We start from the raw sequence: 18,831 nt of genomic DNA, 5'->3' as shown, positions 1-18,831 counted from the left end.
AACGCGCCTAGATATTTTTTTATTTACATTATTGTAGCATTATGTTTCTGTGTTGCACATTACCTTGTTTTTTATTAAAAGGGTACCTTATAAATATTTAAACTAACTTTAAGGGCTTGAACATTTGTGGCACCAGTTTTAATTCATAAAAAATAATTCCTCAGCTATCAGAAGTTCAGGAAAAAGCCCGATTGTGCGAAGAACCTTCTTGTTCTATATCAATTCCATAAAAAAGGTACCATTTGGAACTCTTCCCTCCAAAAGCGATGCCAGCTTTGAATTTTCCTGCAGGTAGTACTGCAATTCTTTCTGCAAGTCAGACTGCATTTTCTTGTAGGCGACTTTCCCAGAATCTAACTGTCTTCTGTAGCTCTCAATGTCTTTTTCCATTTGCTTGTACGTCTCTGAGAGCTGGTCCTACATGGGAGCAAGTTAAAATGCCATTACCCGTGTCCATTTACATGCCAGGACAGTGACAGATTTGTACACAGTGCCACGTATTTGAGTAGCACTATCCTCTCCCTCTTCCAGATTATATTAGCACTGTTATCCCAGCCCACATCACCCCAAGGAAGCATCACTGGGATTCTACTAGGAAACTAGCAGAACTCACAGGTAAGGCCCTACTGGAAGCTTATTATGTTAATGTATTTCCTAAGCTATTGCCATACTGCCCTTCATCAAAAATGGGCCACAGGGCAGTTTACATCTGATTTAAGGCAATAAAAAGGCATATACACAAGAAAAGATAAAAAAATAACATAAATTGCACGAAGGATGTAATTAGCAGCGACACAACTCAGAAATTACTTCACCCACCAGCCTTTTAAAACCTGACTCCAAAGGTGAGTTTAGACCTGGTTTCTAAGCAAATATAGAGGCACACCTCAGAGGGGAAGAAATTCCCCAGACATAAGCCACTAGGAAAAGATGGGGTTTCTTTTTTGTCTCCCCCCATGCTTATATCAGGTCCTGACAAAAGGCCACAAAAAAGAATTGTATCTGTTCACTCAGACATTACATAAAAGGCAAGTAAAAACCTACGCCATCCCAAGTCCACATATACACACACCATTTTTTCTTTTAGTGCTATGTTTTCACTTCTGAGGAATGAAGATTCTCTCTTGGAATCCAGTGCTACCGCCTCAACATCACTGAGAGACTGCTTCATTTTTTGCATTTCGTCCCCCGAGTTATTCAAAATCTGCTGAAAGTATGAGAACATGAGGGTAGTGTGTAAGTGTATGCATATGCCACCCACCCACCCACCCTGCAAGAATCCCCAGGAATCAAGGACAAATTTAAAAAAAAACCCCTGCTTAAATAAAGAAGAAAGATTCAGACGTACTGATGACACATCGCTTTCCCCACTTTCTGTCTTTGCTTCTCTCATAAGATTTCTTAGCTCACTGACATGGCTTTCCAGTGCTTTGATTTTATTGTTTTGCTCCTTGATCTGCAAGGCTTTTGACATTACCTCCTCCTGATAAAGCAAGAAAGAGGAAAAACACCAGAAGTGCAACGTGTTTAGGCACACCTTTCCATTTCCCAGCTTGATGGGGGGCTTAGGTGTTGCGCAGCATGACATTAAAATTGACAAACCGACCAAAGAATTCAAGGCATTTGGCTAAGACTAAACAATAGTGTTCCATTTCATTATACATGCAAGGCCTACCACCACCAGCAGCTCACCTGCAGATCTTGATTGCAAACTTCAGCATTTGTAATAATAGCCTTTAAGCTGGAAATTTCATGCATTAGTTGCATCTGTGGAGCAATCGAAGCAAAATGGCATAGGCAGTTAGGAAGCACCTTTCAGTCAGGTTTACCTGCAGTCACCCACCACAAAAACAAGCAGGCCCTGCATTCAGCTCCCCTCCAAACCACAGCGGAGCCAAGTTGTCACTATAGAACACATAGCAGAAAATTCTGTGAGCATCCATTGCTTACAGTGGTGAGAAGCTCCGGGAAATAAAGTCTTAACGGCGCATTACTAACAGAGGGCTTTTCAAACATCCAAAACAAAAAGGGCAGAACACACTGCTAATATACGCTGACAAGTGTTTTTCAGAAGAACAGGTCCACTCTTTTTCTAGCATGCATTAATTGGGGGCTAATTGATTTAAATAAATTCATATCCAATCCTCGCCTTTTTTCCATGCTGCAACTAAAAGGAGTGGCTGTTTTCACACGTCACAGCAAACCATGCTTTACTGTTAATGCAAGATTGTGGTTACTTCACTCCTCTCATAGCACAGCCTACATACCACAATATAAGCACAAAAACAAGTGCCGTTTTGCTTGTTGTTGTTTTTTGCTTTTTTGCAGTGACAGGATTAGCATTTGTTTTAATCTCATGTTGCTAAATTATCTCTAAGGGTTTCAGACTGAAAAGGATGAAGTATAGATATTTTAACAAAATAAAATGAAACATGAAATGAGAGAAGCCTTGGCTGCACGTTGAAAGGAGATGGGGTCAAGTGAAATTATTTGGCACTATCATAGGGAAGACCATGTCCTTTATGTCCATAGGCCATACTGGAAACAGTGGAAGAAACAGAGCAGGGTCAAGACAATTGTGTTAGACCCAGTTTTGTTGCTGGGGGTGTGAGATGCAGCACTTTTCAGCACCTAAGATGGGTCCATCAGCTGTGCATCCCTGTCCCCCTAATGGCCACAGTAATCCATGCCATCGCCATTTCCTGACTAGACTACTGCAGCATGTGGTCCCTGGGGCTGCTTCGGAAGACTGAAAAAAATTAGACACTTCTTAAATACAGGTGAAGGGAACACATCTCATGAAGGAAAGGTACTGACTGCCAGTTTGAACCCAGTTTACAGTGCCAGCACTTACTTTTAAAATCTTATGTGGCTCTGAGATCCAATATCACCGGAACCTGCCATTTTACTAGCACCAAAGGATGTTTTCTGCCACCCCCTTTCTAACGAGGGCATAAAATTAAAACGACTGGGTTGATTTGATTTGAGAAGGGCAGTGATCAGGGGATATTCTCTGCAGTGGCACCCTTTTTATTTCTCCAGGCATTCAAGCATGTCTCTTGCTTTAATCCTGATGTATATAAGCACTACTGAGTTTATTGCTTCTGCTGCTTCAATATTTAACTGAGTTCAATTCAGACTAAGTTAGTTGCCACAATCCCATTGCTTTCAATTGGAGTTCACTTAAGTCATAAAACAATGTTCATATTAATTTAAATGAGATCTGCATGCAACAGAGTCAGGATCCAGCTAATTTTGATCTTGTTTAAATGATTTTGTCAGCCACTCAGAAAGTTGTAAAAAGAAAAGATGGTCTAGAAATAGGATTATTTACACACCCACTTTGTCTTACCTCTTGTTCCTTTGCTGTCTCTCTTTCGAGAGCCACAAACTCATAAATGGACATTTTCTCCTTCAGCTCTTTGAGCTCACATGCAGTCTGCTCTTTCTCCATTTGCAAGTTTTTTAGTTCTACTTTTAAGGCTTGTTGTTCAGTGACAGCATTGTCCTACCCAGGAGAGAGGCAGAGTGAGATTAAAAGGTTTTACCTACACTTTCAAATTAAATTCCTAGAGAACGCTGAAGCTGACTTACCCTCTCATTTACTAGGGTTTCACAAAGCATGACAGAATCTGCAAAATCTTTATGAATCTAGAAGAAAAATATTTTTGAAAGTTACAAGATGCCTCCTCTGTTACCTAGTTAAATTTCATCTCCTTACCAATATTTTATTTAAACTCATTTTTTAATGGTCGCTTTTCATACCCTAAGAATCTCAAAGTGACTTACAAATATGCAAAAACCTTAATACTGAAAGCACTTGCTTGTTCCTTCAGCAATATATTGGTAGCTCAAAAGTGTTGTTGCCAAAGCCCTACTGAGAGCTAGACAACATTTGTATACTAAGTTCCAGCCACACGCTGGCAAGGCTGGCAAGTTTTGGGGGCTTGCAAAAAACCCTGAAAAGGAGGTGAGCTTTCCAAACCACAGAATTTCTCTCCCCTAAATTCTGCTGACTCAGTTCCACCCCACTGAACCAAATGTAAAACAAGTCATGTTGATCCAATATAGTTAATAGGGAGTAACTAAGAAATTGTTGTTGCAAAAAAGAATAGGAGAGGAAGCCTGCAAAGGGGATACTCTCCGCTCCCATCTTTGTTCTTGGAATAGGAGTGGGAACCTTTTTCATTCCAAGGGCGACATTCATTTCTCAGCAACCTTCTGGGGGCCATATCCATGTGGTGGGAGGGGTCAGAGAAAAACTGGGTGGTACAATAAATGTAAATTTCACCTTTGGTGCAGCAGGCTAGTTTCCACACACATAAAAATACCACTTACCAAGCCAACCTCAGATCCTGGAATCCATTCCTCTTCAGGAATTGTAACACTGGCTGTCATCCACTGATCATCATGTTCCGAGAACTCTGAAGATACAGCTGAAAGACAACCCATTTTGCCAAAATAAAAGTGTGTATACTTAAGATGCAGATAAGGGAAGTAACAGTACCACTCTGTTCTGCCTTGGTCAGACCACAACTGGAAAACTGGGCCCAGTTCTGGGCACCACAATTTAAGAAGGCGATTGACAAACTGGAACGTGTGCAAAGGAGGGTGACCAAAATGATCAAGGGTCTGGAAACCAAGTCTTATGAGGAAAGTTTGAAGGAGCTGGGTATGTTTAGCCTGGAAAAGAGGAGACTACGGGGAGATATGATAGCCATCTTCAAATAACTCAAGGGCTGCCAACAGAGCAAGTTTGTTTTCTCCTGCTCTGGTGGTAGGACTTGAACCCATGGCTTCAAGTTACAAAAAAGGAGATTCCGACTAAACACCAGGAAGAACTTTCTGACAGTAGGAGCGGTTCAACAGTGGAACTGACTCCCATGGGAGGTTGTGGACTCTCCTTCCTTGGAGGTTTCTAAGCAGAGGTTAGATGACCATCTGTCATGGATGCCTTAGCTGAGATTCCTGCATTGCAGGGGGTTGGATGAGATGACCTTTGGGATCCCTTCCAACGCTACAATTCCATGACTAAGTTCTTGAGACAAATGCAGAAAGATGTAGAGAAAGGAACTGAGCTTTGGTTACCTTGGGACCCAATGGGTCTAATTCTCCCCTGCCATAGGAGAAAGAGAGCATGAGCAGCCAAATGCAAGCAGCGAGAGTTAGCTACAGTAGCCTTTGCTAGGAAGCCAGCTGTCCCTAGTGCCTAAAGATCGATCTCAGAATCAAATCTCTAGAGCAACCAGGAGATAAACGGAGCATGCTGTTATGCCAAGAGCCCTCTTGCCCTTTCTCTGTCCTCTTCAGATCTAGCAATAGCATTCAATAGAATTAACATATGCAGCTTAAAGACAGCCTTCAAAATAGCTGCAATAGTTTAACTATTTGCAGCTCACTGTGGATATGTTAAACAATGTATTATCTAAGTTCTAACGTATCCCAACCTACAATTCTTCAGCCCATATTTTATATAGCAACCTGGAGGTAGGCTGTATGAATTGTGTATTGATTTGTAGGGTCTCTGGACCGTAATAAAGATTAATTGATTGATATAGCACCTTTTTAAATAGTTTCTACGCATAACAAACTTACACTCTTCCATCTCTGATAGACAAGACAAAGATGTTTTAAACTGTTTGGCTTTTGATGGAAAGCTTCCCAGGAGACATTCCCCTCCTTCCTGGTTTATTGCTCCTGGAGCCCAGGTCACTCTCCGCTTCCTTCGAACCTTTAAAAAAAATAATAAAAAAAATCAAGGCACATAGGAGAATTAAAGGAAGTTAGATCTTTTTATAAGCACAATCCCATTTGCTGATGTCTTGGAATTTGTATGTGACCTAGTGATGACAAATTCAGTTGAAGCTAGCGTTTGTAGGTTCTACCAGAAGCATTTGCAAAAAAAGTTGCAAATGGAGAGGGGAAACTTTCCTAAAACATGTTTGCAAGCACCATAAGCAACTTGAACTCGCTGTGTCTCACTAGCTGGGTGACAAGTAGCAGGTACAGAATTCTACACAAAGCTCTATTTTAAAGGCTGGGAGCCGTGGAGAGTGACTTAAGATGCAACTGCCACATGCCCTTCGATCCCAGGCCTTGGTTGAGGGCACATGGCATCCTTCTCACGCTGCCCTCCACGAGCTGCAAAGTTGCGCAGGGCCCTTGGTGGTGAGGGCTGGACTGGAGAGCAGCAGGCTCCATTCACCCTCCACCCTCCTGGCACCATTAAAGCACACTCAGTTGCTGGTGCCTGTTCTTATACCAGCTTCCCAGTATGAGCTTCCTGCTTCAAGCATGCCTTAAAAGAGCTATGTTAAGCTTCCACAAGTTGGAAGGGCCTTTTCTACAGTGGCACCCTTCTAGTCATTCCCAGGTTTCCCTCACCCCATTTGGTTACTTAATAACAGCTGCTACAAGAAATGTGGAAGAACCACCAGTTTTCCACCAAAGGTCCCACAACACTTAAATTTTTAAATATTACCTTGAAGTCTTGCGCAGATGCAAAAGAAGGTGCCGTCACCAGCATCTCAGTGAGAGCCCTTATTTTCTCCTGCTGTTCTTTTTGAAGAGCGTTCTTCTCTTCAATGATCTGTGCCAGCTGGGATTGTGGTGAAACCTACAAAGGGAAAGCATCAATACCAAAGGTTGAAAGGCACACAATGTTGTTCATAGTAAGGTGATTTCCCAAGAAATACAAAAAATACCCTTCATAACAGATTTTCCTAAGACCTGCTGAAAACTTGCACACTTTTGGGAATACTTTTACTACCCCAGGCCACATTTTCAATCTATCTTGGGGTAGTAAAATCCCTCAAAACAAATCCATGTGTGTGGTGCCTGGAGAAGGTATTGAAGTTTACATTACAGAAAAATTTACCCTAGCATGCTACATTGGCTAGGATAGCTGTGTGCTTTTGTTTAGACCCCTTCTTGCTTGCGAGAATTGTGGTTGTTCGTTTGTATATTACTGTGATGGTAATAACGTACTATAAATACTAATGGCTGTGAAGGTTAAACATCAGCATTAAACAATGAAAGCATTTAAGTTCCATGAAATTGTGTCTGCACCACCCAGTGCGGAAAGGGTTGAAAACACACAACGACCAATTAATGCGCATCCGAAAGACATGTGATTGCATATGGCGATGAACCTGGAAGTGACCCAAAAACGTTGCTCAGCATGTCACAAAAAGGGTGTAACAGGGCTGTGGTACACTTATATATGCTCCTCCAACATATGTGGGGGCAGGGAATGGAACCCCTGCACGAAATGGTCATCAACTTTATTAAGAGTTGCCATTGAAATTTGGCCAGACTCGACCTGTTCCAGCCTCTTAGATATCAAGGTAGACAACTTACCTCTTCTAGGCGTCGTTTCAGGTCTTCTATTTCTGAACGATATCTCTTTAGAAGGGCATCCTCAGTTAGAACTTCGTTTACTATGGGGCTATTTTTCATATTTTTAGCTGTACTGGCAAACTAGGAGAGATGGGCACATGGAGTCAGAACTGCTCTTTGAAGGTGAAGTCAGGGAAAAATTACATTTGTGCAAAATCTCTTTTCGAAAATTATAGAAGCATGGAATCATAAAAATCAACATTTGCTATTACAGTAAATACAAATGGGATGCATTAAACAAAATGTTGCAGCATACCTTCACCCTCCCCACAGAAGGGATAAGCCTAGGTTAGCCAATCTTGTGCCCTCCAGTTGTTGTTGAACTACAACTCCCATCATCTGACCATGTTGACCATGGCTGATGGGAGCTGGAGTCTTCCAACATCTGGAGGGCAACAGATAAGCTATCAGGAGCTCAAGTAGGCCATTCCTCCGCAGTTTTTCCTTTTCCACCTGATATTCAAGACTCCATGACTACCATGAAAGCTTAGTCTTCACAGGCTCTCTTTTTAAAAGAGTTGAAGGGGTTGCTTCTGCAAATGTCAGTATCCATGCCAGCTATTAGAGGAAGTGCTAGACTACTTCCCATTGAAGGGGAAGTCTGATTTCTCATAGATCTATAACTGCAGTTACATATACTAGAACAAAGCATGCAAGTTTAAAGAGAAAGGGAAATAATTTCTTGCCTACTTGTCACTTTGGGCAATTTTGCCCACAAACCTTTTCGGGGAAGGAAATGGAACTGTACGGTTTTACCTGGAGTGTGCTAAGAGTTTCTTCTAAGGATGCCGGAGTGACTGTGCAGATAATAACAGTCTTAGCATTTCCACCCAGCGAATTCTGCAGAATCCGTGTCAGTTTGCTATCTCTGTAGTTAATGTAGCCTCTGGTGAAAGAGGATGACCAAAAAAGGAACAAGGAAGTTTTTACTTATTAAGTAGAGGCAAAATTGGCCCAAGAGCTGATCAATTACATAGGACAGAGACAGCCCAATGTGGTGTCTTCCAAAGGTTGTTGGATGACAACTCCCATCAAGCCCAGACCTGTGGTGGTGGGAACTGTAGTCAAACCACCTAGGGATGGTACTACATTGGCTGCCTGGTCTAGAATAAAGTGAGAACACTTTTCACTACAGCACAAACTAAAGAACCTTTCTTAACTACATTGTCCTTACCCAGCCTGATCGTCACATAGCTTCTTGATAACTTGGCCCAAGATGGAGAGGCTCCGGTTTATATTGCAACCTTCTTTGAGACGAATCCCTAGGCATCAAACATAATTTTAATTTTCAGACAGCTCCTTCCACAAAATTTGTTTTGCTACCATATTGGGAGTTAACATAGTCAAGAGCTCCTGAATTTGATTGCTTTCTTCTTCGTTCTCCATTTCACCCCCTACTGTATTGTTTTTACCTGCCCATAGGCTCACAATCTTTTCAGATATGAAAATAGATTCCTATTAAGAGAAAGTTTTAGGCACTTTATAAAGTGTTAAATAACAATACTGGGCAGTATCCAAAGTTGCCTGTCTCCTGACAAAAGGCAACTATCAGCAGAATGGGCATTTTTCAGCGATTCCCCATTCCGTCCTTAAATCTGCTCTAGATGATTCCTCAGCCCTCTGCAGCAGATTAAAGAGGGGCACAGGGTCCTGTGTAGGGTTCATCACCAAAAAAAAATCTCTCCTTTGTTTTGCCAACCAATTCCTTCTGTCAATGAAAGGACAGCATTGGAGACACCCAATAAGATTTCAACATTATTAGTGGTGTGATGAATTATGCCATTTAACTCTGAAACATTGAATAATTTCAGCCAAAAGGAAGAAGATAACGCTAGAAGGCCTATAACCAAATATTATATTCATTAAATTTATATACCACCCTTCATCCAAGGATAGTGGTGCGGTTTACAATAGTCTCTGCAGAAGCAGGGATGAGGAACTTGTGGTCCTCCAATGTGTTGTTCCATCATTGCTGACCACTGGTCATATTGACTAGGATTGCTAGGAGTTTGTATCCAACTTCTAGAGCACCACAGATTCCTCATCCTTGCCAGAGAGAAGTTAGATTTTTGTGCAAGAGTCTACCAGGTGGGAATGTTACATCTGCATCAGTCTTGTGTTCCAAATATGATGAATTTTACTGTTAAGCTGTAAATGGCTTACATAAATAAGAGCAAGCATGCCCAGCAACAGAACCCTGGGGGTGGAAATTACTTGTTGGATTTTTTACATGTTTTACAAGTTAGTATTTAGCAGATTACCGGAAAAGCTCAATCATCATCAGCCACATACCTTCAGCACCAGTCTGGCTAGCTCTTTCACTTCCTGCCAGATCTACAAAATTCTGAAAATTCAAGACAGACAGTGTTAGACACCAGTCTCACACAAGATCTATTCAAATCACCTATTGATTGAATGACTGAATTCCAAACAGTGGCAGATAAAAGCCTGAGAAAAATGAGTTCCTGAGACTGTACATGAGCAGAAAAAGGTACCTGGCCAGGAGTTTAAATCAAAGGAACAACAATTTTGTGCAGCACTGGTCACTACATCTGGGAGAAAATGCGTTCAACTGAACAACTGTCAGGGAACTGCCATCGGAGCCAGAGGGAGAGGGAGGGCTCCAGAGGGATTCCGGAGAGCGTCCCAGGAGGGAGAGAAGCAGCACATCTTCTGGGGAAGGAAATCAGCGTAGCACTAGTAGAGAAGGGGGGCAGATGGGGGAATCGGCGAGGTGGCTCCAAGACTCCTCGCCGGGGAGCAGCGGGGAGAGCACGGGTCCTCCGATGCCCACACCCTCCCTGCGCAGAAGGCTTCCACGCAGGGAAAGTAGGCGGAGACTAGGCGTCAAAGAGCTTCTTTGCTGGAAGAAGTTCAAGAAACGCCCACTGACGGATTCTGCCAGCGATTGAGACAGCCACGGGCGAGTGGCTGCCCAGACAGAAAGGGTTCACTCAGGCAACCCAGCCAGGTGTGACGCCGATTTACGCACGAGCAGGCGAGTGGCTGCCCAGACAGAAAGGGTTCACTCAGGCAACCCAGCCAGGTGTGACGCCGATTTACGCACGAGCAACCCCTAGAACCATTACAACAACATTTAACATTTCATCAAAGCGAAAGAACAGAGGAATTTTTAGATTGCATCTCAGATTCAGGATGGTCTGCAACAGAAGAAAAAGGTAGAAGGATGTGCATATTTGATGTTTTGACCACTTTAAGAAGAACAGACATAACTGAATTTCTACTATAGTCAAGGAACTAATGTGGCATAGTGGTGAGTGTCTGGCTAGGACCTAGGAGGCCAGGGTTCAAATCCCCACATGGCCACAAAGCTCACTGAGTCACCTTGGTCTCTCAACCTAACCTACCTCGTAGGGTTGATGTAAGGCTAAAATGGAGGGGGACAAAATCAAGTAGGCCACCTTAGTTTCTTGAAGATGGGACATAAATGTAATAATAATATGGACATTGTTTAGTCTGCACCTCTTCAGTATGTTCCCGCAATGTCAATGGAACTTGCTTTTGAATAAGCATTATGACTGCTGTGCCTAACGGACTGGAAACTCAGAGCAACTGAGTTTCTACTGCTGCTATTTCCCAGGCAGAAACAGAAGTTCATTCCACAGCCTTCCACAGTCCCAATATATATTTGGCTCTGCCGGCCAGATCTCAAACAGAAAGCACACAAGGCTGGCCCAATATATTTCGCTACCTGAGCCGAAGTAGAAGATGGCACCCCTCCCCTCTTTCTGTATAGCCAAGTCAACCAGACTGGTGGAAAGACAACATCCTCTACAATGGTGCCTCGCAAGACGAAATTAATCCGTTCTGTGAGTCTCTTTGTCTTGCGGTTTTTTCGTCTTGCGAAGCACGGCTATTAGCGGCTATTAAGGGCTTTAAGAAAAAGGAAACAAACTCGCAAGACATTTCGTCTTGCGAAGCAAGCCCATAGGGCAATTCGTCTTGCGGAACGACTCAAAAAACGGAAAACTCTTTCGTCTTGCGAGGTACCACTGTACTTCGTCTTAGGGCAGCAGCCTAGCTTAGGGGGCAGAGTGGGTCATATGGCACACAAACCTCTTTCTTCCAAATGTTAAAGCATTTGGGGCTTTCAGAGGAAAGGCAAGTTAAGGAGGGACCTGCTAGAGGTGTATAAGATTATGCATGGTATCGAGAAGGCAGATAGGGCTAAGTTTCTCTCCATCTCTCATATAATTCTAGAACTCAGGGCCAGTCAACAAAGCTAAGATTCAGGACAGACAAGATAGAACTTCTTCACACAGTCACATAAACTACGGAATTCACTCACCCAGTAAGTAGTAATGGCCACCAACTTGGAAGCCTTTAAAAGAGGATCAGACAAATCCATAGAGTACAAGTCTAGCAAGGACTACTAGCTGTGATGGCTAAGTTCCACCTCCACTACCTGCTGCTGTGAATCTTAAGTAGAGAAACTGCTGTTAAGCTGGGGTCCTGTTTGGATCTTGGGCACCTGGTTCACCACTGTGAGGACAGGATGCTAGAACAAACAGGCCATTGGTCTGATACAGCAGGGCTCGTCTCATGTTCCTGTAATGCACACAAGCTGCAGCATCCTTCAATAGTGGTTTTTTCTACCAACCCATTACAAACCTCAGTTCTATTTTTCAAAGAACTCACCAAGTGAGATACCATTACAGCACCATCGTAGCTTGAACTATCAGTCTTCTCTTTGCTTTCAATTATCTTTAAAAAAAGCAAGCAAGGTTGTGAAATTGTTTTACTATCACACCACAAATTATAAACCAACAAAAATAGCCACCACGAATACCAGTTTGTGACGTGTGGGTCTATATACTGTAGCACACCTACCCTCGACCACAGAACCTAGAACTGGCACATCTTGTGGAATGTTCACCCCAGGGAGGCATGCCTGGTGCTTTTGTTACATATTTTAGGTGCCAGGCAAAAATATTCCTCTTCTCTTAGGCCTTTGGTTAATTAAACGATCAATGGCCTTTTAAACTATGTGTTTTATTGTTTTTGTTTTTTCTTATGGCACATATTTTTGTGTTTTATATTGTAAATTGCCCAGTGGTAGAATTGTATAACAACAACAACAACAACAACAACAAAAAATATCAACAACAACAACAACAACAACAAATATCTCCCTCTCATATCCTTCCAGACATCATAGCCAGGTACTAACCAGGAATAGGGAAGCTGGTGCCCTCTGGATGTTGTTGGACTCCATCTCCCATCAGTATGGCCAATGGTCAGAACTGATGGGACTTTGGAGTCCGGGAACATCAGAGAGGGACAGAGGTTTCCGATCTCTGAACTAAAAGAAATCAGTAAAATAAAAATTCATTATCACTTACCATGCGGAAGATTGCATGCGAGCGGCTACTTCTGTCATTCATATTGGTCTCACCATAGTGTCTGTTTTCTATTCAGAACAAAACACAATAAAGTTGATGGATTTAGAAGTACAGTGGTACCTCGGGTTATGAACAGCCTAGTTAAACTTTCTGGATTATGAACACTTCAAACCTGAAAATGAGTGTTCTGGGTTGCGTTTTTTGTTGTTGTTTTTTTTTGGTATACGAACGTACTCCGGGGGTGCACTTCCATTTTGAGTGCCACACATCCATTGTCATCTGGTTGGTGGGCGCACAACTCCCCCCCTTGCCGCTATGGGAGGTGCACCTCTAGGGAACATTTCCTGCAGCAGCGGGGCGGGGGATCTGTGTGGATCCCAGTTCAGCTACTGATTGTTTTTAAAAGTCTGGAACAAATTAATCCATTTTGCATTACTTTCTATGGGAAGGTGCACCTAGGTTTTAGAACGAACTTCCGGAACAGATTAAGTTCGTAAACCAAGGTACCACTGTATCAGAGCTGTACAGGAAGCTCTGTATGTGTTTAAGTCACACCAGATATTAAGTCTTACTTTCTCCTTTCTGCAGCCAGCTCACAACTTGCTCTGGAGAAACCACCACCTCTTCGCTCAGATCTTCAACAAAGATTTGCCTCTACAAGAGATTTTAAAAATTAAAATTAAAATAAAATAAAATCACATAACATGACAGTATTGATTCTAGGCGTTACCTCTTTGTATATAGGCAATGCAAAGCTATTAGGCAGTTAGCTAACTTTAGGTCAACTTTAAGAAAAATAGATTTTAATCAACGCAGAAGCAAAATGGGCAGAGTCCAAGTAGGCAACTGTCAACACCATGCTGATTTCCAGAATTTTACTTTCCCTGTTACAAGGCCATGTGGGAGCTTTGGCACTGTCACTTGGAAAGGTAGCGATGGTTACTTACACTGATGTCTTCACGAACAACCAAGGGTTTCTTTTTTTTTATGTTGCTGCACAGTAGGTCCTGAACTCTATCATTGTGGATTTCCATATATGATACACGGAGTAGGAACTCCCTGTCAGGATTCTAAAAAAGTAAAGCGCATGCATGCATCAGCATCCCTAATTGTAGAGAACTAATGTAACATGGCTCCCTGCCCCCTCCACCCCATCCAATGCCATCACTAAAACATTCCCTCCTTCCTTATGAACTATACTACAGATGCGGAACTATGGACCTCCAAATGATGCTGCACTGCAGCTCTTATCAGCCCCAGCTAGCATAGCTGATGGATGTGATGGGATCAGACTCCAACAACTTCTGAAGAACAACAGTTTCTCATTCCTGATCTCTATACAGTCGTTCCAGAGCCCCAGCCACTAGCTGAAAAGGATGCAGGGCAAAGCGCCGTGTCTGCGCACGCGTGTGGAGCCGTTTGTGCTTCTGTACATGCGTGAGCGGCAAACCCAGAAGTAACCCGTTCCGGTACTTCAGGGTTTGCCGCGGACATTCGCCAGAATGGACGCTAGACAAGACAGATGTTCGCGGAGGTATTACTGTATTGGTTCCACTCACAATACTTATTGGCCAACAAGATTATTATGTGGGAAATGGAAACTGCTATATAGGGGCTGCACGGGCTTTTCTCCTAAGTGGAGCTAAGAAATCGTCAAAAGCAGGTTCAATATGCAGCTTAGCAGCACTAATGTGGTATCTGAAACAAAGTTCATCTAGTAGAAAAACTTACTCCACAGATGCTATTGAAAACATCATTGATGGCCATCGGTATGATTCCTGGGCAATCTTTAGTGCCCAACATTGTGTAAGTTTTCCCCGAAGCAGTTTGGCCATAGGCAAAAATAGTTCCTAAAAGGAAAAGCAATGGTTAGCTCAGACCACTACCCAAATACAGTGCAAGCATTCAAATGTGTTGATGTTTAAGGTACCATTATATCCCTGAACAGCAGACTTTATAATTGAAGCAGCCACCCCTTCGTAGACTTCTGTGGTATTTTCTGAAGAATGAAACACCCGATCTTCAAAAAGAAAAGAAAAAAAGAGAAAAGGTTCAGTTCACAGAAATCAAACTCCATCTTCAAGATTTGTCAGATTGCCAACTTGTAAGTTAGACTGGTAGAAGCACACCTGGCTGCTTTCAAAAAAGTTGTTTGCATGTTTTTATGGTATACCAATATTTATGTACTTAATAAAATTTATACAGCCCTTGATTGTAAACAAACAAACCCTCAAAGAAGTTTACAAAGTATTTCAGTGCTTATCGAGTGCTTACCAAAGGTGAAAGATTTTGTCCCATCAACCTGAGATATGGTGCATTCCTCAGTTTTCCACAAAATGTTCTGTTTCTCTTCATGGTCTGCATTCTCTCTTAAGGAACAAAACACTGTTAGAGATTCCAGAGTATAGAGAAATTGATGGTGTTAAAGAAATACTGATCTTCTAATTGTCTGGTCCTGAGACTATCTCAGGGGCCCACACTCACCAGCCCTACTTAAGAGGCTCCTCATGAGGCTGAAGGAACATCGCTCGGCTGTGAGTGTGAAGGTCGCTCCCTGCAAGGCCCTTTCCACCTGGCCTAGGGGGCGGGACCCACACTCACCAGCCCTACTATGTTAAATACCGTATTTTGCGCCCCATAAGACGCTCCGGCCCATAAGACGCACCTAGTTTTTTGGGGGGGGAAATAAAGAAAAAAAATTTTATTTCCCCCCCAGGTGCGGGGCTGGAAGAACCAGGTCGGGGAACAGTGGGAAGGCACGCTCTGCCTCCCCGCTGTCCCCCGAGCTTGTGGGGCTGGCGATGGGGAGAAGTGCACCAGTCCCGCGATGGCAGGCAGCTCTGTGCCGCCATCCCGAGCGGGGCGGGACTTAGCGCCCCGCTCGGGATGGCGGCGTAGACCTGCCTGCGGTCCCGCGACGGCAGGCAGATCTCTGCCGCCACCCCGAGCGGGGCGGGACTTAGCGCACCGCTCGGGATGGCGGCGTAGACCTGCCTGCGGTCCCGCGACGGCAGGCAGATCTCTGCCGCCATCCCGAGCGGGGCGGGACTTAGCGCACCGCTCGGGATGGCGGCGTAGACCTGCCTGCGGTCCCGCGACGGCAGGCAGATCTCTGCCGCCATCCCGAGCGGGGCGGGACTTAGCGCACCGCTCGGGATGGCGGCGTAGACCTGCCTGCGGTCCCGCGACGGCAGGCAGATCTCTGCCGCCATCCCGAGCGGGGCGGGACTTAGCGCACCGCTCGGGATGGCGGCGTAGACCTGCCTGCAGTCCCGCGACGGCAGGCAGCTCTGTGCCGCCATCCCGAGCGGGGCGGGACTTAGCGCCCCGCTCGGGATGGCGGCGCAGAGCTGCGCTGGTCCCAGGAGCGCAGGCAGCTCTGCAGGGCCACCGGGAGCGGGGCGGAGCTTCTCCCCCAGCTCCCGGTGGCCGGGCAGAGCTGCGCTGGTCCCAGGAGCGCAGGCAGCTCTGCAGGGCCACCGGGAGCGGGGCGGAGCTTCTCCCCCGGCTCCCGGTGGCGGGGCAGAGCTGCGCTGGTCCCAGGAGCGCAGGCAGCTCTGCCGGGCCACCGGGAGCGGGGCGGAGCTTCTCCCCCGGCTCCCGGTGGCCGGGCAGAGCTGCGCTGGTCCCAGGAGCGCAGGCAGCTCTGCAGGGCCACCGGGAGCGGGGCGGAGCTTCTCCCCCGGCTCCCGGTGGCCGGGCAGAGCTGCGCTGGTCCCAGGAGCGCAGGCAGCTCTGCAGGGCCACCGGGAGCGGGGCGGAGCTTCTCCCCCGGCTCCCGGTGGCCGGGCAGAGCTGCGCTGGTCCCAGGAGCGCAGGCAGCTCTGCACGGCCACCGGGAGCGGGGCGGAGCTTCTCCCCCGGTTCCCGGTGGCCGGGCAGAGCTGCGCTGGTCCCAGGAGCGCAGGCAGCTGTGCACGGCCACCGGGAGCGGGGCGGAGCTTCTCCCCCGGCTCCCGGTGGCCGGGCAGAGCTGCGCTGGTCCCAGGAGCGCAGGCAGCTCTGCAGGGCCACCGGGAGCGGGGCGGAGCTTCTCCCCCGGCTCCCGGTGGCCGGGCAGAGCTGCGCTGGTCCCAGGAGCGCAGGCAGCTCTGCACGGCCACCGGGAGCGGGGCGGAGCTTCTCCCCCGGTTCCCGGTGGCCGGGCAGAGCTGCGCTGGTCCCAGGAGCGCAGGCAGCTGTGCACGGCCACCGGGAGCGGGGCGGAGCTTCTCCCCCGGCGGCCGGGCAGAGCTGCGCTGGTCCCAGGAGCGCAGGCAGCTCTGCAGGGCCACCGGGAGCGGGGCGGAGCTTCTCCCCCGGTTCCCGGTGGCCGGGCAGAGCTGCGCTGGTCCCAGGAGCGCAGGCAGCTGTGCACGGCCACCGGGAGCGGGGCGGAGCTTCTCCCCCGGCTCCCGGTGGCCGGGCAGAGCTGCGCTGGTCCCAGGAGCGCAGGCAGCTCTGCACGGCCACCGGGAGCGGGGCGGAGCTTCTCCCCCGGCTCCCGGTGGCCGGGCAGAGCTGCGCTGGTCCCAGGAGCGCAGGCAGCTCTGCAGGGCCACCGGGAGCGGGGCGGAGCTTCTCCCCCGGCTCCCGGTGGCCGGGCAGAGCTGCGCTGGTCCCAGGAGCGCAGGCAGCTCTGCAGGGCCACCGGGAGCGGGGCGGAGCTTCTCCCCCGGTTCCCGGTGGCCGGGCAGAGCTGCGCTGGTCCCAGGAGCGCAGGCAGCTGTGCACGGCCACCGGGAGCGGGGCGGAGCTTCTCCCCCGGTTCCCGGTGGCCGGGCAGAGCTGCGCTGGTCCCAGGAGCGCAGGCAGCTCTGCAGGGCCACCGGGAGCGGGGCGGAGCTTCTCCCCAGGCTCCCGGTGGCCGGGCAGAGCTGCGCTGGTCCCGGGATTGCAGGCAGCTCTGCGCAACCCTCGGAGCCGGTCTCCCGAGGGTTGCGCAGAGCTTCCTGAAGCCTGGTACGCACCGACCCCCCTCGCTCTCCAGGCTTCAGCGAAAGCCTGCATTCGCCCCATAAGACGCAGGCACATTTCCCCTTCATTTTTGAAGGGGAAAAAGTGCGTCTTATGGGGCGAAAAATACGGTATGTATTCTGTAGTTTACCTCCTTCATAATGTTTTTTGAAATCTTTAAGATCATATTTTTGTGTTCTGTTATGTTGCTTTGACTGTATACTCTATATTCGACTTTCTTCAGATTGTTTTATGTTTTATTGATTAAATATGCTGTAAACCGCTGTGTGATTTTTCTTAAAAATATAAAAAGCGGTATAGAAAATAAAAAAATAAAAAAATCTAGAGATGTTTGCAGCTGTTGACTTAACTTTATGACAATGTGCAAGTTATATTGAATACCTTGCTGTGCAGAGCATGTGCAAAGCGCATTGTACACACTTATTTGTATCCAAATTTAAGGGTGGTGGAACCAGTCCTAGGAATGAAGCACCTGTGAGTGTTTGCTTTGTCTCTCTAAGAACAACTTTTAAAATCCAGCTCCTGTTTGATTAAATGCCTTTTTAAACATGCCTATTTTAGAGTATACCCATACCGTTCTGGAGCATTTTAGACATAATATTCACTTTCTGAAGATTATAAAACAAGTGCATCTCAGATTTACAGCACAAGCCTATACACGCCTACCTAAAAGACAGGTAGCATTTTTAGGATACGGTTTTATTGACACATACTTGTATATACAACCCGAGCATAGGATGGGCTCACAGCATTAATACCCTGGCAGATCTTGCTTCTCCATAAATCTCTAGGGCTGCTCCCTCCCACCTGCTGCCAGAGCTTTGGGATTTAGTGCATGGAGCATGTCAAGCCATCCTCCAGCCCACTCCAAAACTCAAACACCAACTCTAGCTATAGTTTGCCTACTGTTCTTCTGGCTATTGTTGTTCTACTTACAAGATGATGTTGCCTCCAACCAAGTGAAGGTGGTGGGGAAATGGCTACCATTTCCTGGAGAGCAGCATCACCCTAGTGGTCGCTATGGAAATACGGCTCACTCTAAGATGCTGACGATGTCATTAGCCTCACAGATAAAGCCTCACAGATAAAGCCATAGCCCCCCCAAACAGGGAAC

The 18,831-nt window shown here is 46.4% G+C and overlaps 1 protein-coding gene across 6 annotated transcripts in view; it reads right to left on the bottom strand.

Moving 5' to 3' along the window:
- CENPE (centromere protein E) overlaps positions 1 to 18,831 on the bottom strand; it is a 44,659-nt gene that overhangs the window by 23,595 nt on the left and 2,233 nt on the right. For 3 of the 6 annotated variants that reach the window (XM_081209331.1, XM_081209334.1, XM_081209333.1), the window contains exons 2-21: positions 15,036 to 15,130; positions 14,692 to 14,781; positions 14,493 to 14,611; positions 13,709 to 13,831; positions 13,334 to 13,415; positions 12,762 to 12,829; positions 12,058 to 12,123; positions 9,691 to 9,742; positions 8,573 to 8,660; positions 8,155 to 8,284; positions 7,360 to 7,479; positions 6,482 to 6,616; positions 5,596 to 5,731; positions 4,339 to 4,436; positions 3,595 to 3,651; positions 3,353 to 3,508; positions 1,693 to 1,767; positions 1,349 to 1,483; positions 1,073 to 1,207; positions 240 to 417 (exon numbers count right to left, since the gene is read on the bottom strand). In XM_081209331.1, the coding sequence (XP_081065457.1) occupies positions 240 to 417; positions 1,073 to 1,207; positions 1,349 to 1,483; positions 1,693 to 1,767; positions 3,353 to 3,508; positions 3,595 to 3,651; positions 4,339 to 4,436; positions 5,596 to 5,731; positions 6,482 to 6,616; positions 7,360 to 7,479; positions 8,155 to 8,284; positions 8,573 to 8,660; positions 9,691 to 9,742; positions 12,058 to 12,123; positions 12,762 to 12,829; positions 13,334 to 13,415; positions 13,709 to 13,831; positions 14,493 to 14,611; positions 14,692 to 14,781; positions 15,036 to 15,130 (2,138 nt within the window). The remainder of the gene's footprint in view (positions 1 to 239; positions 418 to 1,072; positions 1,208 to 1,348; positions 1,484 to 1,692; positions 1,768 to 3,352; positions 3,509 to 3,594; positions 3,652 to 4,338; positions 4,437 to 5,595; positions 5,732 to 6,481; positions 6,617 to 7,359; positions 7,480 to 8,154; positions 8,285 to 8,572; positions 8,661 to 9,690; positions 9,743 to 12,057; positions 12,124 to 12,761; positions 12,830 to 13,333; positions 13,416 to 13,708; positions 13,832 to 14,492; positions 14,612 to 14,691; positions 14,782 to 15,035; positions 15,131 to 18,831) is intronic. The other 3 variants (XM_081209332.1, XM_081209336.1, XM_081209335.1) reach the window with 3 other exon arrangements.

The sequence above is a fragment of the Podarcis bocagei genome (assembly GCF_964188305.1).
Source record: "Podarcis bocagei genome assembly, chromosome: 9".
In the NCBI taxonomy this organism is placed as follows: Eukaryota; Metazoa; Chordata; class Lepidosauria; order Squamata; family Lacertidae; genus Podarcis; species Podarcis bocagei.
This window is presented reverse-complemented; position numbering and strand designations above follow the sequence as displayed.